Source organism: Atractosteus spatula, chromosome 3 (genome assembly GCF_055471065.1).
Source record: "Atractosteus spatula isolate fAtrSpa1 chromosome 3, fAtrSpa1.hap1, whole genome shotgun sequence".
NCBI lineage: Eukaryota > Metazoa > Chordata > Actinopteri > Semionotiformes > Lepisosteidae > Atractosteus > Atractosteus spatula.
In genome coordinates, this window is record NC_142708.1 from 34,134,023 (window position 1) to 34,157,881 (window position 23,859).

At 35.2% G+C, this 23,859-nt stretch overlaps 1 protein-coding gene across 1 annotated transcript in view; it reads right to left on the minus strand.

Annotated features, from left to right (window-relative positions):
- arid3c (AT rich interactive domain 3C (BRIGHT-like)) overlaps nucleotides 1-23,859 on the minus strand; it is a 133,950-nt gene that overhangs the window by 39,153 nt on the left and 70,938 nt on the right. The window contains exon 3 of the mRNA XM_088911497.1: nucleotides 1,847-1,919. Within this exon, the coding sequence (XP_088767623.1) occupies nucleotides 1,847-1,919 (73 nt within the window). The remainder of the gene's footprint in view (nucleotides 1-1,846; nucleotides 1,920-23,859) is intronic.

The window sequence follows — 23,859 nt, forward strand, 5'->3', positions numbered from 1 at the left end:
TAGAATTATAGTATTCTTTCATAAATATCAGGAAAAAAATCCCAAAGTCAAAATGTCAACAGAAGATCATCTTAAGCTTGTTGAATGTATCCAGTTCAATGGCCTAGATCAAGGGACCCATTGCTGCTCTGGCTGAGACTCAACTCAATGTTTTACATTTACTGCAGTGCGTAGAGCTTACTTTAAACATACTTAATTTGGTTCAATGGCAAAGTGAGGAAGTGTGATGGATCTCTGTTAATAAATATGTACTATGTGTACATCACAATATAACTTAAAAGATCTACCTTTTTTGTCACACATAAAATACATGTATACTGTATACAGCCACAACTGAAAACGTCTGCCACTGATAGAGAAAGCTAATGAGTTATGAGCTTTTGTGGTTATTGTAATTTATGGTTATTTTAATTTATGGTTACTCTCAGGACTCAGTGGTTATACTTGCATTGGGAAGGTAACGGCCTTTGAATCAACACTTGACATGTGGACTAAGTGAATGTGAAGATACAATTCGCTGCCATGCAGCTGTGAGTTTTTACTCTCATATTATGCCAATTGAGAAAACAGGACTAAAAACCATGACAAGAACTTTGTTGGGTTTAATCCACGTAAGTCCTGTTCTCTCAAAATAGCCTCATCATTGTGTCTTGTGTTTTACTGGCATGCAACACATTTCCTTATTATGCAAGGAGTCCAATCCACTCCATTTCCCTAATAAAGTAACCATACCTCACACAAAAGGCATCTTTCTGTGGGAAATGTATAGATTATCCTGCCCAATGCTCAATAAAGCTGGAAATTGATTACATTTTGCCAGGGAAACATAATTCCAGGATGTTGCTTTCCTCTCTAATCTGAGGACTGCCTTCCAGAGCTGTTTTCACAGAACTTTCAAGCAATTATAAAACAAACACCAGATCTGCTTTCAGATAATATCAGGAGAAGCTTTGCCACCATGGTACAAGACCCCCTCTCCTTAAACAACAAGCAAACGCTTTCTGCAGGAAACAGAACAAGAGATATCACAGCAGCCATCCAGGGGCTTGAACCTTTCAAAAACATAAAGCCTCACTCACCCATTGTTAAGCGCCTGAAATGTATCTATTAAAAGTTGCAGCTATGCTTGCAATACCAATGTGTTTCAAAGGCTCTATGTCTGTCTATCTGATGTTCCAGCTGTACTAACCAAATTTAGGGCTGAAACACTTTGCTCAAAACACACCACTGTTTTCTCAAACACTACACTCTTTTAAATAAATATTTTAACTTATTTAAAAATTAAATACATATATACAGAAAACATTGGAAAGAACCAACAAGTGTTATAAATGAGCATGTGCAATTGTTTTGTATTAAAACCTAAATAAAAGAACAATCTGAATGATGGAATGTCAGACAAAAGACATGGATATTAAAGTACTGTGAACACACTGCAAGGTTGAATCTTACATCTCAAGATGACTTGCTTAACATGCTTCTAGAGGGATGTGTGGACAGACTGTTATTTTCCAGGGATTTTAAAATCATCTGGCCTGTTCAAGCAACTGCATCATAGATCATATGCACTGTGCTATACAATGTAACTGCAGGAAATACATTTTCATGGAGACTGACACTGGACCCTGAATATGTTAAATTGCATATTCTTCCATGCATGTGAGTTACTACACACAAATGACAGTCGCACTGAGACAATGTAGCAGCCTCTTGGGTGTTCAGCCAAAAGGGACATGCTCTCCTATTTTCACAATGTGGGTGTTTGAACATGTCAGCTAACTTTATAAAGCACTTTGTTCTCACGTGACAAGAGCCAAAGAGAAGCCTCTGCCAGAGAAACACTCACCTCTCTTCTGCATAAAACTGAAGAGATCATCCAAAAACTCTTTCCTCTTTTCATCATCATCCAGCTCATACAACTGAAAGAAAAAAAGAGAAATCTGAGTTAGTTGCGGTCTTATCCTATCCCATTATAAGAGTTTTAAAAAAGGAGAATTCCTCTCTTGACCTAGGGACAAAAAATGACTTAACAGAACATGTACTGTATGCACAGCACCTGAAAAGCATGTGGTTTAACAATCAAAAAGTTTTTTTTGGTTTTTATTGTTCTTATTTCTGTAATTGTATTGTGAATGTATGGTGAATCCCATTCCTTTATTATTGGGACTTTTAAGCCTGGAACAAGTACTGTGCTTTTAAAGGAAATCTAAGGTAGTTTGATCGATATTGTAAATATCTGTGTTTTTTGTAATTAATTAAATGTGTTTGTGTTTCTAAATCTAAATTACTTTAGGTCACTGTTAAATTATCAAAAGATATAACATTTCAAAATAAGAACTACCACTTTTTCTTTTATAGCATTTGTGAAATTAATAAATCCTTTATTATTTAAAAAAAACATCATACTAAAAGCACTTAAATAATTTAAGGTATTCATTTGATGCTCTATAAATGATTTAACAATAACATTAAGGTTGATTACCAGTGTCATACAATAATCTATTGTAGAAAAACAAATACTGAAGAAAGATTCTCAGTTGAAAATATAAGTATCAGGTATAGCTAACCGAACATTTGCACATTTGAATTTTTGGTTTTGATAAGAATGACCCAGAATGCCATCAACTGGCATATTTTGATTCCCTTTCCAAACTGTATTGTGAAACCTAAATTAAATGAAAACCATTTTTTAAAACGTTTTCACACTAAGAAGCTATTTAAAGATAAAAGAAAGAACCATTACAATAAAAGGGTAAATAAAAGTTAAAATCTTCATATTTGCGTGGCTCTTAAAAAGATGTCCATTGTGCTAGTCTTGATAAACGATTGCAGTTAATTTAAATTTCATAACTTTGCAGTGCGATTGGACCCATGTAAATTTAATGCTGAAACACTGCAATTATTCATTGTGCTATAGTATTTATAAATAATTTTAAATTCTTTTGACTAAATTAACCAATTTAGGGTCTTTTGGGATTTATGTTTAAAAACATATAACACATACTTTTTCATCTTTTCATGAATTGCCTCATAGGATGTACTGTTTAAAAGGATACAGAGTATAGTATGTGCCTTAAAAAGATTTTTATTGTTCAATTCATTCCTATTTTTTATGTACTACACAAAGAACTTTTCCTTATTCACTTTTGTTAACCCACAATTTGTTTTCTTATTAAATCAATAAAGTAATTTCCACTCAGTCCTGACTTCACAATGAAATAAAAAAGAAAGGCTTTATGGTATTACTTGTAATGACGACTGCAAGTAAATGTTGTTTAGATAGTACAATCTCTACAATAGTACTTGGTAGAGAACTCTATCACACTTAAATAATGTCTTATTAAATAACTTCAATTCTCTGCACACGTGATGGACGTAATATTTTTATTGCAGCAAACATACCACAAAGATTGATGTAAAAGTCATGTCACAACTATAATACAAGGCTGTATTGCCCTCTCTTATGTTGGTGGGGTTTGTGTGTTTTTTCTGGTAGATTTGTTCAAAGTGTGTTTAACAATTTACTCCCTGGAAGAGAAGGCTAACCTGCCCTCTGTCTTTGTACAAGAAAATAATTGTAGTAAAATATGACACTTGAGCATGAAATATTCCCATTTCCTGCAATTTCATTATTAGCTCTTTAATTAAGAATCCACCACAGTTGCTAAATGTAACAAAGTTTTTTTTTTTAAGTTGAATGAGGACCTGTGTCAGTATGTATTGGCTGCACAGGAAAAAGTAGAGGTTAATCCCTCACTGAAAAGCAGAAAAAAGAAACAATATGAAGGCTACTGAAATGTGCAAAAAGCTCAACAGCTGAAAAGCTGTGTTTCTTCTTTCTACTTTTTAGTAGAAAGAAGTTTAGTTGTTTTTTATGTATTTAGTTCCAAATTCAAATAATTTGAAATATAAGTGTAACATTAAAACTACATGTCCTGAACATTTTAAAAATTTTCCCCAGATCATTTTAATTTGATGCATGTTATATGTACAGGTACTGTATCTACACATTTCTGAAAATGTAAAAAATGTGAAAGAAATCCCTGACACCTAAGACACATTTATTCACATATTTAAACCCATTCATTACCTAAAGTCAGAAAAGAAATTGATACAGTCACATTTATTTAGGTGATGGAACCATCTCATTCACACACAATTCTTTTAATAGAACTGAAAATGTCAATACTAAAGGCCATCTAATCATATGAGTAAATATAACTGCATCATTACTCATCACTACTTTGTTGTTTTGGAAGGAGAACAAGAAGAAAAAACATGCTTTCTTCTGCAAGTGTTCTACTGCTTTGAACCGATGCATTTTTCAGAGCTAAAGTAGAAAAACTAGTCAAATTGGTTTAAATTACAAAACATTCAGCACAAGTGGTAACTTCAGATGCTTTTGTAACCTACTGTAAGCCACCATAACCTTCCAATAAATGGAGCTTAAAAGAACATCCTCTACCAAGCGTACTGTAGTGAAACCACATTTCTTAAAAACATCAGGATATATTTATATATTATTAGCACAATGCACTGCTTGCATTTCTGCTTTGTAGAAAGAAGATTTTTTTTTATAATTTTTGTTTAGATTTGTCTTTAGATTTCAATTTTGATTAAAAAAAAATAGATTATTTCATAGCACAGCACCATTCTAGCACACTTACTAACCAGGAGAGTGAAGTTGCTCTGTTTTTCTAAAAGGTTAAGCTAATAGATAAACAATTCAGTAGATGAGCTCTTTTCAAGTGCAATAGGTACAGTACCCAGCAGCAATGGATAGAAATCAGGGCTGTCTTATCCGAACACCACAGTGCTCTCTCAAGACAGTACAGAGTGATGCCAGAACTGCAGGAAAAGAAAATACCAGCTGGATTAGCAAATACCAGCTGGATTAGCAAATGTGTCACTAATGAAACACATGACAGGAAAATTAGAAAGGCCTGATGATTCAGGTTTCAGGCATAGAGACAGGTACTGTATGAACGAAAATTTGAATAAAATAATTTAGGAAACATTTTATTGTTTTCTTTCTTACAAATATAAGAATCACAGCTGAAGACCCACTTTCACGATAATATGTGCATGTTGTTTAATTCCTGGGGGGGAGGAACTTGTTTCATTTCATGCTAAAGTAGATTTTTTTAAATTTTAGAGATTACTCTGATTTCCATCATCTTTCGTGCAAGATGAATCAGTTTCATGAGAACAATACAGGAAACATTTATGGCACAACCTTATGCAGAAGCCACAGTTTCCTACTTTAGAAATAGGTTTTGTCATGCAAACATCCCACTCTGACATTTACATTACAAACATCAGTTATTTTGGGTAGTTATACAGCTAAATGTTGACACATGAAAAAAAAAAATTGAAATTTGGATTAGATGTTACAGAACTAAACATCCAACAAGTGAACTAAACTTATTGTTTCTGATCCTCCAATACAAAACGTTTTTTAAAGCACCAAATACAGCTACTGTGCCATTAGAAACTCTTTTTAATTGAAGTGTTTTAGTTCAGTTTTCTTTGCTGAAATTGTCTCTTGTTAGATGTGCAAAAAGAATAAAAAGCTTTAATCCAATTGAAAAAAGGATGGTATGTGCTCTACCAAACATATTGTTTAAATATTAAAATTCAGTCCTGGTATGTACAGTAAATCATTGTTCTCTGAAAATACAGTTGTTTTAAATGTGTAACAATCTTCTAATGATAATAAAGCGTTGACATGACAACAGATAAAGAAAATTTTGTGGTAATAAGCAGTTTTGAGCAATCATTTGTTATTTTACAAATAAGTAAAATATTACATTTAACTATGTTAATATATCCATTCATATGAAACAAACTAAACTAATTAGAAATATTACAATAAATACTGTTTAAATGTCACTGGAAACATTCAGAATAAGAATAAAATAACATATTATCATTGGTACAACTATGAAATTAATAAAATTTAATTATTATTACTGTACTGAATGCCGTCTAAACAATTTTTGAATATAGGGATTTGTCTTCCCTGAAATTGGTGTTTAAGACCTTAATGTATTTTTAGAAAATTAAATATGAATGTATTTTTAGACATTTAAATTTGAGAAAATTAAAATACACCAGTTTTTCCTAATATGTGACACAATTCTTATTGGAATAACCATTATGGGTTTTTCCACCTTTCCACATGGCAGGTTCTCAAACAGACAAAAATGCACTCTGACATGGAGTCGCTGTGCCTTTTACGATGAGCTGCTGTCTGAGAACTTCACTCTTTGACGGAAATATGTTACTCTCAGCTCAGTTCCAATAAGTCACCAGCCATGTAAACAGGCCTTCTGATCAATACAGGAAAAAAGGGGATGACCTTTGGAAACTGCAGGGCACGAGAAATGAGGCCCCAGAGATAATAACTGAACATTTAGGAGTATATTAGCTGCCATCAATCTCTAAGAACCGAAGCAGTTCGATACCAAAGTAGCTTTAGAACGAGAAGACGTGGAAAAGTTGGTAGGCGAATGCATTTACTATAGTTGTAACCAGCAGGACTCTCAAAAATCATGACCTGGAAATAAACTGCTCTAGAACAGCACAAACAGGTCACTCACTGGAAGCAAAAATAATATTTTATAACACCTGAGTTGTATTTCATAATTTTACATTTAATAAGAAACCGTAATTTTAAGAGGAACACTTAAAGAAAGCAGCTCAGTTTGTGTAGCACTTTACTTGGCAGATGACAGTTCTACTGAAAACTCTAATAGATTACTGAAGGTCTCCACAGAATATATCACTAAAATAACACTTGATTCAGTATATTTTCACAATGTAAATGTAAGCACAATTCATATAAAAGGGGAACAAAATCACTTCTGTACTGTTTCAGCTTAAAAGCAGAAATTATGCTATGATGACACCCATATACCATATGTGATTATAATCATAATGAAATCATGAATAAAAACCAATTGCTACACTGTTTAACCATTTAATACAAGCTTGTGACTCTTGGAAACCTTCCATGTTGAACTGCTGAAATCCAATTTTCAGTTTGTGAAAATAATACTAAAATAATTAGTATTAAATAATACTAAAGGTTAGAAAATTGGTTATGTGGAAGTTAAAACAAAATGTACATACTGCAATAAAATATCAATCCCCAAATACGTTCACTCCTACTAAACTATCACAGTTATGCTGCACTTAATATTTTCACCATGCAATATTGTACCACATTTCTAAAAACGACAAATATTCACACTCCAGCCTACATACTGCTGGTTTGCTCTGCTCAAAGAATCATAAATACTCTGTATCAGGAGGACAATACTGTTTCAAATCAAAGTATTGTTGTTATGTTTGCAATTGCCCCTCATTACAGCAATGTGCATTTTGATTAATTGAATCCTCAACCCTCACTCTTAGAGATGCAGGTCATGGCAGAGTACTGGTCAGAGGTCTCATTTAACCCAAACTTTAGCTGCTTCTAGGCCTTTATGGTTTGAGCTAATTCCCTGTAGTTTACTGTTTTACATGTCAGACATGCATCACAGCAATGTAAAGCGCATAAATCATTTTTACAAAATAATAAATTGTATATTTTTATTTCTGACTTGTCTACACCAAAAGAGGAAATGTACAAGTTATCACTGAGATCTTTGAAGGCAAGCCTATTTTGTCCAAAGCTCGCAATTCATCTTGACAATAAGTATTGTGAACAACCCCTCTGTTCCCTTGTGTTTTGTAGGCTTTAACCTGATTTTCAAGCAGAGCCTGATTTTCAGCAAAGGGGAAAAAGACATTCTGAGAAAAACTAATTGAAGGCAACATATTTCATACTCCTTCTCTGTGATGTACTGTAAATGTAGATTTCGTGAATGCATGATAAATTATTTTTTGAATACTTGTAATGCACAACATTGGCATGTTCTAAAAAGGACGCATGACACCTTTGCAACATACTTTCTATCATGACCTCTCAGGTGGCCTGAATTGTGAAGAAAATGTAATTAGGAGTCTCAGTCCACGTCAGTCATAATATCTTACGCCCCATCAACCACTAATGTCATTAAATATTTACAGAGATACTGTATTCATCACGTGTTTGTTTTATGCTTCAGCACTGGCAAAAAACACAATACAAGAGAAATATGAAAGCTGCAGAAAATGAAACTGATGTATTGAATTAACTATTGATTAATTCATTAGCAATATGAATTAACTGTTTAATTAACAATATGAGTTAATTGATTGGCTGTTAACTACAGGTAAATGTCCACTAAAACAACAATAGAAATTTATGTCCCGCAACTAATGAAGAAAAAAATGATCAGTTATAGTTAGAATATCATATTGTTGATCTGAAAGTGTGTATGGTATCACTTTTCTGTTAATGAGAAAATATAGCCTAATGCTACGCCAGCGGAGATAAAATCAAGTAAGAAGAAAAGCAAAAACTTATTTAAGGTCGATTCCTGGCTCATATTAAGAGAATTGAGCTTAACAGCAGTTTTTAACTTTGTGTTTTAGGACATGAAGCAGGTAGTGAAATGGGCTAAGGGAGGTGGTGAAGCTTGGGACAGGTGTTTACTACAGGACTTCAGTGGTGTTAAATGTGCAGAGGCACTGACTTCATGAGACAGTAACTCTTGGCAGTCTGGGGTCAGTGCACTCAAGCAACTTCAACCATTTCCTTTTCTTCCTGCTATGGTATCTCTCTCTCTGCCACTCAGACTATTTTCATGTTTACTCGACCTGACGTCACACCACAACATAACTCTGGAAGGTAAAATAACTAGTAATTACAGTAAGTACATGCATATGTTACATGTCTGGGTCCTAAACAATGAAATCAGCAAAAAAAATAAATAATCACAGAGGAAGGACTCTCTTTCATTAATATACCTGAATACAACTAATGTTTGGAGGCAAAATTCCAGGAATCCAGAAAACTAAACATTTGGTAACTAGTAAAACTCTTGAGTCAGCCTCTGCCTCACCCGTAGTGACCACTGTTTTTTTTTACTGTTTCAATAGCCAACTTTACTTTATTTTGATGAAAATAGCCTGTGAAAGGGCAACATATAAAAGGCTGCATGAAATTAAAGTAAACTGAATGAATGAAATTGTCACAGCCAATACTCAGTAGAGGGAGCTCTTCACAGTCTCAGCATTTTTCATATAAGTGGGTAAGGGATACTAATCGCTACCTGTGGCCATGGTGACCTTCTGCTATTAACCAATTTTATTCTAGAAAGAGTCGTGCACTATGAAGAAACACAAGTGCCAGTGAGAAATAACTTACTATTCACTTTTGTCTGATGGGAGAATAGAAGAGAATTGTTGTGTATTACATAAACAACACAACCACACCAGCTACATTATGAATGATCATGACTATACTGTAAAACACTTACGTTTTCACAAGTCTTTTCCCTTTTGTAGCAACATTTGTTATCCCTGCAATCACATTTTATGAAAAAAGAAAAGAGATTTGATTGGGAAAACTGGTCAAAATACCCATATCTTCATAACATTATGCTAATATTATTCTATCCATATAAAACATAGGCTGAAGCCATTTGTATTAAAATGTTGCTTACACCGACTGTTGCTGGCATAAAACAATAAACTAGGTAGTCCAGAACATTTTTGTTAGTAAATATGCTTTGTGTACTGTATGTTCTGTGTACATAACCACATTAAGCTCACAATTATTTAGGGGCTAGGTTCTAAAATGAATCCTGGTCCCATATTAAGTAATTGCAAATCTGACACAGACCAACCATGACTTGAAATACAAAGTTACATAACTGAAACTCAAGAAGAAACCTGTACAGAAACATATAATTGCACCTTCTGTCAGAATAATTGGGTGTCACGAAAATTCTTAAAACATTATTCATCTCTTTGTTAAAAACTATGTGGAGGGAAAAGAGCGGAGTAGTTGTTGCTATGTTTCCTTTTTACAAAATACCAGAATACATTCCTTTTAAAAGACAAAAGGTAAAACAAACAAAATATGAAGGTTATCGCCAACATTCATATTTCACGAAGAAGTTTGAGAAGGGTCAGAACGTCAGTTTGTCTGTGATATTACTCTGAACTGTGTTTTTACCTTAGGGAGTGCCTGGGTCACTGCACATTTTGGGCAGAGTGGCCACAATGTGAAGAACTGTAGACATTGAACTTAGAAATTCTGTCTTTTCAATCAATCTCTGACTGTGTGACCTTAGTTTTTGTATTTTTTTCCTGTCCTTTTTACATTACAACAGTGTATTTTTCTGTACTTTTAGATTTCCCTTCAAACACATTACAGTCCCAAAAAGTTTCTTTTGAATAGAAACATACCATTACGCACTATTACGTAATCTCTCACCTTCCTGATTTTCTTGTGGCTGAAAAAATAGCTAATGTTGTCATTAAATCCTTGAAATTATTTTATAGACCAACAATGCCATACAAGAAAAACAAGATTTTATTCACTAAATGTCCGAGATGGAACAATTTATAATACAACATACTAACTGCAGGTACTATGTTGTAGCATGTATTTTTACACATTTCCAGTATGTCCTGTTGTGTTTTTAGGAGCCCCAAAAATATCCTAGATCTGATTCCATATGCCTTTATCAGTTTTTTTCTCTGTCTTCTGTGGCCTGATGCAAACATCCATATGTCTGTAGTCCTAATTATTTTTTGCATACCTATATAACTGACCATTTATTCTGACACCTGCTTTCAGCAGGAGTGGTTCCTTTGGTAGTACTTTGCAAGTTCTAGTATGTTAATAAAGTGAAACAGCAGTTTTAAATTCCACTTTAAAACTGTCCTTGCCTTCCACTGTTCTTGCCTCTTGAAGTTATTTCTTTTGTTGCTGTTTTTTAATTAACATACTCCACAATGTACAACGGTCACATATTGTTCCACTCACATTTTTCCATTCAGGTTCTTCTGTCAGAGAGCAGACTGAAAGTGTGTTTTTTTTCCTTGTTGTTCAGAAGAACTTTTAATTCAGAGCCCCTTCATGAAATATAATAAAAGGGTTACATTTTTGTTTGCTTTAAACCGAAAAACACCTCAGTGTCAGAATTATCCCAAGGGCAGAATGCCTTACTTGCGACCACCAGTGGTCCAAAAAAATTGACAGGAGGATTAATCAAGCCCAATTTCAGTGGCTGATGGCTCAACGTGTGTGGTATTATCAGAACAAGCTCACTGCAAGGTCCAGGGAGGCTGTCATAGCAGATGTGAGTGCACTTGTGCAGCAGAGTGAGAGAGAGAGGGAGGAGGAGTTAATTAGAGAACACCCACGCCTGCTTTAGCTGGCACGAATCCAAGTGGCAGAGTGCCAACACTCAATTCCCCTGCACGCAGCTTCTACAAGGGAGCTGACATAATGAGATGTGTAAGTTAATACGAAGCAGCGATCTTTGTCTCTCCTGATGAAGCGCTTGTAGTAATGGGATTTGCTGGGTACTTGAGCTGATAGACTGGATTAAGTGGCAGTGAGCTGACCGCATATTGGCAGAGCTAAGTGTTATTTTAGTGCTACGGCCCTAGAGGAGCACCAGTTCAGTTGTTAAGTCAAGCATCACCGATTTCCTTGGCGAATGTTGTGAGCTGCTGGTATACAGGCACGCAAGCTGTTACTTTGTTTCCTCTGCTGTTTCGAGTTTATAAATTGCATAACACCAAAAGAAAAGAAAAAATGTATTTCTCTGTCGAGAGCCTACCCAAAAAGAATTTCTCTGAAAGCATCAGTCACACCTTTTTATGTTATAGACTTAACAGAATACATGGAGTCCAAAGCACAATGAAACTTCAATACTTTACTAAAGCAAATAGGCAGAAACAAATTTATGTACATAAATTTGTATAAGCCTTATATACAGAAAGGCTTGGTACACTTTATTGTTTATTGTTTATGGCATGCATTACTACATATGGTACAAAATGTTGTAACAAAACCCACTTTAACATTAACTGACTAAAGATAAGTGATCTCCTCCATTTAAAGTGATCATTGCCAATTTTTCTTTTGACATGTCAAAAAATGTCAAGCTGTGTATTACTTTGTGTCTTTTTAATAGTCAAATTTAAGCTGCCTCAAATCACATAATTTAATTACTTTTTTAGCTGGGCTTGGTAAATTAATTAATATACATCTCCCAAGAATGAAAGCCAGAAATGGATGCATTATAAACATTTTTTTATTCAGTCAAGTGATAATGATTCAAGGAGAGAACTTGCTTCTAAACTGAAACTAAATTTTCAACATTCAGAAATAAACTGAATGAATGTGAACACAGAGAGAAACAAACTCCACACAGATAGCACCCCAGATCTGGACCCCAGCACTGTGAGACAGCAATGCTGAGCACTGTATACTAATACTGCAATACCAGTTCTTACTGGTACCAGTAAGATAGACTCAATACCAGTAGACTCACGGGTTCCTCATCCTTTTCACAAAGCACAGACCTTACTGACATCAAACTCGAATTATATAGCTAGAACTGTCTAGAATTAGACTTTCTTTAACCATAAAGAAACTGTACTATAACAGGTGTTCTAAATTTTACATTTAGCCTATAATTGTTTTTGTAGACTTTTTTCCACAACTGCACAACTAAAGGTACTATCAAAGGGAAGCGAGGGTGGCAGGTGCTTTCCCTGATATACAGGACAGGACAGGGCCTTACACAAGTATTCAGACCCTTGCGTAGTTTTCACATTTTGCTGCGTATAAGCTTGCATTCATTACACATTGATGTATCAATTCATATTTGCTATCTAATTAAAATGATAGTCACAGATCTGGTGAAGGGTGTAAAAACACTCCAAACACCCTTAATATCCCATTGATCATGGGTGAAGTCGGTCATTAAAAAATGAAAGACACACAGACACTGCCTCCTGTAGATCGGGCTGCTCCACCAAACTGATGGTTGGGCAAGGAGAAAACTGGTCACGGATACCAATGTGAGGCCAATTGCAATTTTAAAATATCTGCAGAGTTCAGTGGCTGAGATGGGAGAAAATGCCCTTGGGTCACACAATAACCTCGTCACTCCACAAAGGGGGCTTATATGGAACGCACAAAAAAGTCACGCAACAAAGCACCTAAGTGATACTGCAAACATGTTGACAAGCGGTCAGACAAGACTAAATTGGAACTTTTTGGTCTAACTGTTATATCTGACACAAATCCAGCACAGTTGAGGGGTGGATAACGACAAGTCAGTGCAACTGAAAGGTTAAAAACTCACCGTGCTGTGTATCTGCCAACTCTCACTCACAAATGGAAGAGCACCGACAATTCCTGCACCTTCACCAACAATTCCACAAACAATTCTCTTGTTTAATGAGATATTCTTTTATTTACTGTGAAATAAAAAAATGTTACCCACCATATCTGATACACGGATGAACAATACAATTTTCATTCTTTACTACACAGCCTTTTTCCAAAAGTTATTTTGAAATGACTTTTGTCCTTGAGAGTGAATATTTTGCATTAGATATAAATTGAAATAACTCTAAGAAACATGGTACTTTTGACTTAACAAATGATTCTAAGCATATACATATACACTTAGTGTGTTTCTCTTAAGATGTGTAGTGTGCTTTTAGTCGCCTCTTCCATGTCTGTACAAGTTTGTGTCAAACTGAATTAGAGACAATTAGGTGCTGCGGCTGAAATGTTATGACAAATGAGAAAAACATGGACTGATTTGTTGTAGAAAAAAATCTTACATTTGTGAAAGCTTTAGCATATAATTCTGGGTATCAGTTGCATTGCTTCAGAAATGTAACATGGGATTGAAAACGGTTACCTTTTCTTTCATCTCTCAAAACACTGGATTCATTTGGGAGAAAAATACCAACATTCACACTGTATTTATTAGTTCATGAGTTTTGGCTGCCAGTAATAGTATTATTCATAGTTTTTTCATAGTTTGTTGGGATGCTGTGCCCCTGAAATTATAAGATATAATCTAGAGCAGTGGTTCTCAAACTGTGGTACGCGTACCAGGAGTGGTACGCGGAGCACCGCCAGCTGATACGCCATGTGACCCTGGAACTTTGTTGTGTGCGCTGAAAAATCGGGACGGGTTTTTATATTTACTATTTTAAGACGTGCCGAATACGCAGCCTACGTTCTATGATACAGCGCGCGTTAATACTTGAATGGACACAGAGCTACAATGTAATTCTATTCCACTCTATAGGAATGCGTGCTATGAACGTAAGTGACCAATTGTATTTAAAAAAACTTATCTCCGGCAAATAGAGAGGTAGGAGAATGTGCATGATTTTGGAACAATGCCAATGTTGTAAACACAGGAATGCATAGAAATGCGTGCTGGAACGCTGGTAATCTTGTGAGCACAGGAAAGCGTGATAGATAACAGAAAAATATTTAAGTTAACTGTTCTAGGTTAATTTGAGAAAAATACACCGAGCGTCTCTGTGTTTCGCTCCCATGCGCATGAAATAAAAACTTCTTTTAACTTCTGAGACAGACTCCTGAAAGGGGGAAAAATGCAAGCTTGCGGATTGCTAAAGCAGGTAAGCCCCACACTATTTTTGAAGAACCTTATTTACCGTTGGCAAAAGAGCTGACACGTATTGTGTGTGGATAAAAAGCTGCTAAACAGCTCGACCTACTGTCCCCTCTGAAAGATACAGTCACTCATAGAATTATTGAAATGGCGGATGATATCAAAAGTACGCTTGTAGAGCGCATTAAGATGAGCAGATGTTTTTCACTGCAATTAGATGAGTCTGTAGTTGTTTTGGCCAATTCGCTCGTTTACGTTAGATATGAGTTTGAGGGTACGTCCCATGAGGACTTTCTGTTCTGTAAACCGCTACCAACAGGAACTACAGGAGAGCACATATTTCAGCTTCTGAATGAATTTATCGAAGAGAATGGCATCGACCGGATAAAATGCGTCGGAGTTTGTACAGACGGTGCTAGAGTGATGACAAAGCCAACACAGTGGTGTAACTGCACGAATTAGAGAGGTTGCTGCAGAAATGAATGGACACATTGCAACATTCACCGTGAGACCTTTGCCGTCAAGAAAATGCCTGATGATTTAAAATCTGTTAGACTCTGTTGTGAATTGTATCAAGGCTCAAAAAATGAATTCACATCTGCTTTGCTCGACTAAACAGGCTCACCCCTCTCACTGAAATGGTGCTTTTTTATTGTTGATTTTTAATTGTTGTTGTTGCTGTTTTTTTCTGTAAAGGGCTTTGAGAAGCCACCTTTAAAGGCGCTATATCAAATAAAGTTTATTATTATAATATGTATTATATGTGTGTATGAGTGTGTGCGCACAAGATGACTTGTAGGTGGTACTTGGATGTTTTGGTTTGATCAGGGGTGGTACTTGGTCCAAAAAGTTTGAGAACCACTGTTCTAGAGAATAATGTATCAAAGTTTGTGTTTTATGTAAATAGAAGGAACTACAATATTTAGAACTATCATATCACTTTCAGAAAAAAAACACTTTGCTTAAAAAGGAAGTGGCTTTATTTTTATTAATTCCTCAGTGATTAAAAAATGTAATGCTTGCATTTTAGCAGGTTACTGCATTAGGACTGATTTATTCAGAATTTAAACAGTTCTGCTAAGAAGTGCAAAACTGCTAAACTGTAACATAAGCAGTAAAAGAAGTATAAAGTACTTGAAGGCTAATACCAAATAACATAACATGAATAATTTTCATCTGTAAATTAAATGAAGTTTAAATAAATGGTATTCACTACTTACAGATATTGCATGTAGTTACAGTCCTGTACTTAAGAGTGTGTGGACTGTGTATTCATGTGGCATGACTGTGAAAGAAACTCATTTGCCAATGGAATGGGCACCATCCATCTTACATCAACATGCAAATAGTGAAATGTGGTGCACCATATTCTGAAGGTTAACAATAGTCCTGTAGACTGTCTCCAAACAAGAAACACATGGCAGGTGAAATTCAAAGTGAAATTCAAATAAAATCACAAACTGAATTCAAATGTAATGTCACCCCTGACAAACAGAGGCTTTGTTCTGGAAAAGGTTTCTAATTTATCTAAATAGACACATATAGTGTATCTAAAGGAATAGATACTTATAAGATTGACCTAATCTAGTCTTTCATTTACAGAAAAGATATACGCTATATGTATATTCCATTTCCATTTATTTATAATTCTGCAAAGTTACATGACATTTTCCACTCATAAAATGCATGCATTATAAAAAATTAAAAGAGCCTAAACATTTACACAAAAATGTACCCTGAAGGCCACTGGATACGTTAAACTACTAAAATCATGGGAGGTGATTCTAACACAAGAGGTTAAGGGTAGGTTTCAAGCTTAATTAAGTTCCAGATTAAATGTCCCTGTGTAATACAGTATGAAGTCTAGAAAGTGAAAAATGCAATACTAGCTCCTTGTGGGATACCCATTTGAAAGTTACCAAATAAGGAGTAAGCACTGAACGCTATAAACACTATTCTTATCACTCCTTTTGTTTGTGTGGCATATGAAAAACCATCACTGATCCCAGACTTGTAAATGTTGTGGACTTACAGTACATCTTCTCCACAATGTGCCTATAGTGGGCCTTGTATACTTTACATGAGCTACTGGTTAACCCCGTTTAGAGGCTGAGATCTACCAATTTTACTTCACCTGTGACCCCAAATGGATTTAAGCTTTGCCCTCATGATTATTAAACTGTCAGCTGACATCGTTCATCCACACATCGTTTTCAGTCTTAAGGCAGGTATTCGAATCCTTGTTCAACCACCCTTGACTGCCTTTTTTAAAGCTTTTTTAAAGCTTTGAGATATTCTCACTTCTGCTTTTTAGATTCACTTCTTGCTTATCAGTTAATATCCTATTAACATAGTAACCTAATAATGTTTTTGCACAACAGAACCACCTAATAATGTTTTTGAAAGCTTTTCTAGTGTGATAATACTGACTGCGTATAAAGTGGTGCTTATTTGATTGAGAATGAAAATGCATAATACTCACTTGCTTCAATTTTAGGTAAATTAAAGTTTAATGAATTACATCCTTTGCTGGATTTTTCATTACTAAAAACAAGATTTTTTAATTGTTTCTCAAAACTTGAGATATTGCCTTTTGAAGAAAGTTAAATTTATTTTTTCCTGTTTTTTCTCTCAATATTAATTTCTAGTACGTGTACTGCGTAAGACATAAAAAATCTGAAGGTTCAGTCAGGATGTCCAAGCTGTTCTCTTTAAGATATGTGATGTTAATTACTTACATGTAAGTTTTGTTGATCATGTTTTTGTCATGTCAAGTGTAAAAGAGACAGAAAAGGTGACAAATATTTTGATATATTACAAAATTTAATTTAGTCATTTAAATATGAATTTCTTCTCGTAGATTATGGAGTAATGTTTTCAACCTCATGCAGTGCTGATTATTTACTAAAACTTCAGATTTCTGATCTATTTCTGACAGATTTTTTTAAAACATAAATATGCATCTTGCTGCTCCCAGAGAAAGGAGTTCTTTCTTCATTCTTTCAAAAACAAAATAAACTCAGATTAATAATGGGATCTATCCTTTTGCTTAAATATGCAGCAGTGGCGAAAATAAACCCACAAGAGGGGTCAATTACTGATGTCCATCAGAAGAATCTTATTTTATACTTATTGACAAACCACTTCCACTGAGGATTTCTGCACCATATGGCCGATGATGAAAAGGCTCTATTTTGTTGCCAGAGGCTTATTTCTGGATTTCTTTGTTCAGGTGGTGTTTGTCATTAATGGGTCAGCAGTCCCACACAGACAGAAATACATCAAATGACATGTAAAGGCGTCCAAATCGTTCTAATGTTTTGGGAATTTCATATTTTTTCCTGTGCACTAAGTGCTTACCAAAAAGACTCCTGTTGTAAATCTGGAAGATCTTTAATGTCATACTAGTATGCCCATAAATTAACCTCCTTGGGGGTTTTGTGTAAATGTAGCTTTACTGTTCACAGAGGTACATTTTGTATGTTATTCTAATTTGTGTATTACACTGTTGTTAACAAAAAAAACTTGCGTTTACCACTGACACAGACTGAACATTTACAGCACGATGTGTACTCAGATTACCATTTTTTTCACCCCGCTGGTATGCTCTTCTGAGTTTTCTACCAAAAGGGCCCCTACAATGAAGTCAAACAGTTATGACAGAAGTATATGGGGCTTTCACCACATCAGCTGCCACATTCCAAGCAGTAGAGATCTCCGTGTAAGTGTTGTTAAGGAAGAGCAGGAGTTCTCTTTTTGAATTAAAAAAAATCAACTGTAGAAGCATATTTTTTTCTAATTAAGGATATGTAATCTGGTAAAAAGTATTCATTTGTTCAAGTGCCTACCTGTTTAAACATGCTAATAAAGTTGCTGTGATTGCCTGTAATGAAACGTAAATCTAAATACCAAGGTAAATGAAACATTTCATCAGAGGTACAATCAGTGGTAGTCCAGTATTTGCAATTTCCAAATGTAACGGTCAAAATGCACACCTATTTATTTCATACGCTGATACAGCACTCCAATCATCAAAAACAGACTGATTGATAGGCAATGTTAAGTATCATTAATAGGAACAGGAAACAGTATTATCTGAAGAGAAAATCAGATAATTTCACCTGGTATAATCTATGAAGGTTAGAATCTGCAAACAGCCTTCAACTTTAAGAACTTTTGTCAGTTAATACAAATCTGAGCATTCACCTTTCTGTTTTAGAAAGGAAATTCTGTCCACGGACCTGAAAAGGTAAACAGTCATACCTGTATGACGCTTGATTTGTGTCTTGGTAGCAGTTTTTTCATTATCCTTAGTTATTACAACATTGCCACATTTCCACATGCTGTTTAATCTGTCCACTCTTTAAGTGTATGTGCGTGCCTACACTGTTCTGAGACTGATCTAAACCAATGACTGACATTATCAATGCAGGTTCAGTGTTACACTAAGCTGTGTGGCTGAAGGTGAAGATTTAGTCAAGCCCTTGGAACTGCCAATAAGATGGAATAAACAAGACATCTGTGCTCTGTTCCTTGTTTAAAGGATTATTTTCACTTGTCAGCTACTGACGTCCAAATGTCACAGGCAATGTATCCACCAGCTAATGCATAACCAAAATCCTGAATAGAAGATGAATGGTTCTTTTTATACATACATGATCTTTCTAAGCAGACACATCTGCTACTCATAAACTGAATTGCTTTGATTTTTTTAGATACACGCTGGCTATTATGATTCAGATACCCTTAACAGCATGACGCGGTCATCTTATTTCTGCTTTGCTATGATTATATTAAACCTCCAGCATCCAAATTTACAATAACTTTTGGCTTCCCAAAACTGGTATCCTTGCATTCTGAAAAAAGCCGAAAAAAATAGACATTTTTCAGTAAACGCTTAAGAAAATCTCATGAATTATATATCATGATCAGATGCAGTTTCTTTATGTCCGAGTTCCATCAATAATTCAGAATTACAGCTTGTTTCCTGTTTTTATTGATGTCTCAAATAGCTGTCTGTCTTTTGTAAGACGATGGGTGCTACCACTCCCTCAGACATTATAAATGATTATTTAAAGGAAGGTGGGGGAGAGAAAAAACTGAGGACAATTCTGGTAGTTTTTTCATCCTTATATTGTATTTACAGTATATATATTTTGCTGATATATGCTAAATCAAAATGTGCAATAATAATTACTATTATTACTTAAGGACATTGAACACAGAAGATTAAATTAGAGGTTTGCTAACAGCAGTAATTCAGGGAGGAAACATAAAAGGCAGTTGTGAAAAATGTTTAAAAAATCAAGGTACGAGTAATCCAATAATATGATCACACTCTTTAAAATAGCTAGCTTCAGTTTCTGCAGTTATCTGTATGTATAAGTCTACTTCTAGTCACCAGCTACCATATTTATAAGGGTAAATGTTCCAGTTCATGAGCCATTTATAGAAGTCTTATTTTGTTGTGGCAAATAACATACAGTATGTGATGTATGGTTGTCAAGAAATGACAAAAACATTTTACAAAAAATGCTTAAGGCATTTTTTACACATGCTTGCCAGGCAAACATCCAACAACATAACATTAACCAAAACAACTCTACGTGTCTGTATCATTATTGTAAGGAGTAATTGAAAATCCATCAAAGCTTCTCGACTGACTGGGCAGTTCACTCAAAATAGAACCCATAATTATACTTCCTGATTTAAAAGACAGGTGCTTGTGTTTTATTTTTAAAAATAATGAAGATGTAAGGACCTACACAGAAAAAGAATCCAAGAAAATAAGCGGAAAGAGTATTTAAGTAAATCAAAAGAAGAAACATTCACCTAAGAAGTCTAGAAAATCCTGTTTGCAGCTGGCTAAATCTCAATGCATATCCAACAGCAATCATTGCTTTTGGATGGCTATTTTTATGAGCTAAAGAGGAAATTAATGTCCACATCCTTATTCCAATGGCACAGAAAAAAGCATAAAGGTATGATAAAGAAACAGTGTGTTAGACTACATAATAAATATTTTGCAACATTGTTTGGGAATATTGTTCTATTAAAAAAACTCATCTGATTAATTAATCTAATTAATCACTAAATGGAGATACAGTGTAGCACCAGTCATTTTACAATGGGGTTCTTTCCTATAGCATTTCAACTAGTTTCAACAGGAAAGACATTTTACTGTCCTGTGTAACATTCTCACTTTTTTTGTACAGAAAACATGTTTCGTTCATAAGCTTTAAAATAAAAAATATTCAAGAATAAAAAATAATGCAATGCAGCGTAACTACCATGTAGCAGTAAGAATATTGTATGCAAGGAATCAGAGATAAAGGAAATAAGGAATGACACCGAGCAGAGTGTAGGATCAGTGGTGGTTTAATGCTGGCTTTAGGGATTATTTGCTCCCCCGTGGAAGTTGCCTTTGAAGACATATTTACAAACAAGGTGGAAAAGCTGAGAATGGACTATGTTGCTTTCTAGGATACTGGGAGTTTCTTACTACTTTCAGTGGGAGGGTTAAAGGTTAAAATGCCATACACACTAAAGGAACAAGTACAAGACCCTAAGAAGGGTCCATGTTTGTCAAAATATTGTGTTTGTTTCTGTTCAGTGTGGAATTAACTTCTACAGTAGTTGTTTCTTTACAGCCTGCATGTTAACACACATCCTGCTCTGTCCTCTTTTTGTTTTCACAGAACGTTTCACTAAGTAAATCCATGGAAATCATTAAAAAAAACGTTTTATGCACTTCCATGTTTGCTATATCATGATTTTTCTATGTATAAACATTTAATACATGAAACATAAATAACTTATTATTTTGTTTACGTGTGGATGTTGGATTTTGAGTAATGTTTTGGTCCCATTTTTACTTAATAGATCATTCATCCCTGATCCAGACTCTACATACCGTAGAGTGACTTTGACTGTGGCATAAGCACTAAATTAATTCAGAAGTCAAAGACTTCATGTTGCAGGTGAGCAGGTGACTTATTCTGCTGAATATAACAAAGCACAGAAAGGAACCAATATGCTGTGCCTACCCAGATAACAATGTATTGCCCCGGTATGTTGGAACACAGACTAAGTCAAAGCAATGTTGTTCACTGTCTGGTGTGTTCAAGGCAATCACTTTACAACCCTGCAAGAAGTTATAGTCAAACACAATATACCAATGACATGACACAATCTGGAAGACCGCAAGTCTCACCGAGATCAACACATCATCATGCTGTTTCGTACTGTTTGTTTTTACACTGCCAGTTCCACTACTTCAGAAATGACAGGCCGCAAAATCCCCCACATCAGCAATTCACCAAAGAGGAGACAGCTAAACAGTCATCGTTCACAGGCCAAACAGCCACACGGGTGCCCTGTGCTCGCCACTGTTCACCAACACAAGATAATTATACCAGAATATACCAGAGTACTCACCTGTAGTGGAGACAAGTTCCCTTTAGTGATGAATCAATGTTTAGTGGAAACAAACCTGATAGATACCAGTGAGTCCAACAGTCCATTTAAAAAGAAGAACAAAGTGTGTTGGTCTGGACAGGAATTTCACGACACTACATAGATCCAGGTGTTATGGGTTTTGTCACGATCGCAAACCCCTCCTCTTAAGGGCGCTCCAGCCCTTCCTCATTAGCCTCATTCCCCGCACCTGTTCCTTGTTTCTACCCTGTTTCAGTTCGCCTTTAAAAGCCAGGCGCTCACTTCACTCGAGGCTCTGCATCTGATCTCCACATCGTGCGAGCCTGGGATCTGGTTGTGCCTGGCTCCGTTATGGTTTTAGCTTCCTGCGCCTGCGCCTGTTCCTGTTCCCTCCGCCGGTCCCGACCCGGCACCTGTTTTTAATCCGTGGTTTTTGGATGGATTACACGGCCATGGACCTTTGCTCTTGTTTTGGATTCTCCCTTTGGATTTCTTCTGGATTGTTTGCCTCGGCCACACCTCCCCCGTGCACCAGCGCACTTTGGACACGCCCCCCTGTTTTCATTCCCATATTCCTGAATGACTTTTTCCCTAGTGTTAATTCACAATTCTGGATTGTGTCGTCCGCATATGGTCCGGAAAGAACTGTTCGTTACAGGTTTCTCCTGATGTATAAACATTCCTGCAGGACAATACAAGTCCTAGCTTCTGTGTATGAGAGCATGTGGGCTGTGCCCCATATGGTGATGCACAACAGTGTGAAATACTGTACTTCTCTGAGCTAGGCAACCTCTAAACAATTACGGTACATCTATTATTATTATTAAAAAGCCACTATGTATAATATATTTTTAGAATTAAAATCTAAAATAAAATTATGTTTTCTAATTACTATTTATAGGCAATTAGTAATAATACTGCATATCGTATGTAATTAAAAAAGCTATACTGTCTTAGTATATCTCATTCAGAGTTGTGGGAGGAATATGGTAGCAACATCCTGTTTCAACAATGTAATCATTGTTTTTTATTATATTGTTTGTTGCTAGTATGCATACAGTATGATTAGTGCAGGAAACACTGCACAGATAAAGATTTAATACTACCAATCTTTCTGAAAACCACATGCAACTGTAGTACTTTAAGGATTCAATGAGCAACCTGGGAGTTTAACAAAGTAGTGCAGTTCTGCATCAGAAAGTTTCAGAAAGCTTACCAAACTAAAGGGCATTTATGTCAAGTTTACTTTGCACTATTACAGATTTAATGGTTTGCTTTTATTATCAATAAGCAATATTAAAAAAGAATAACATGGCCATTAGATATATCATGTTCCTCACCTCACAAAATTTCAAACAAGCAGTAGAAAAATCCTTAGTCAGTGTACTGTATATTACAGAAGGCAGACAGCTAAATAGAAAGCTGTTGATTAATATCCTTAATTTTCTGCATACAATCAAAACTAATAAAAATCACCTTCATTTTTTGTGAAAGTACTGCACATGTAATTGACAAAGACCAGCCATACAATCCAAGAAGAATACTTATTTTCTATTGATTAGATTGATGATAGAGCATAATTACTTTGTGAAGTCATGTTTCCCTAATTAGATATATCTTCGAGAAAAGGAAAACTATAGCAAATGGAAATACAGAAAACGCAGCTTCGTGTGTGGAACATGTGGTTGTGACATTATTAAAACTATGATGTAAAAAGTTAGGGTAGTACTGCTGTAAATAACAATTGGGAAATTTTAATCCAGCATTTACTCTAATCAAATGTTGCTATTTAAATAGCACTTGCTTCACATCTTTCAATCTTACACAATACCACCCTGCACTTGTGGTATCTATATATATA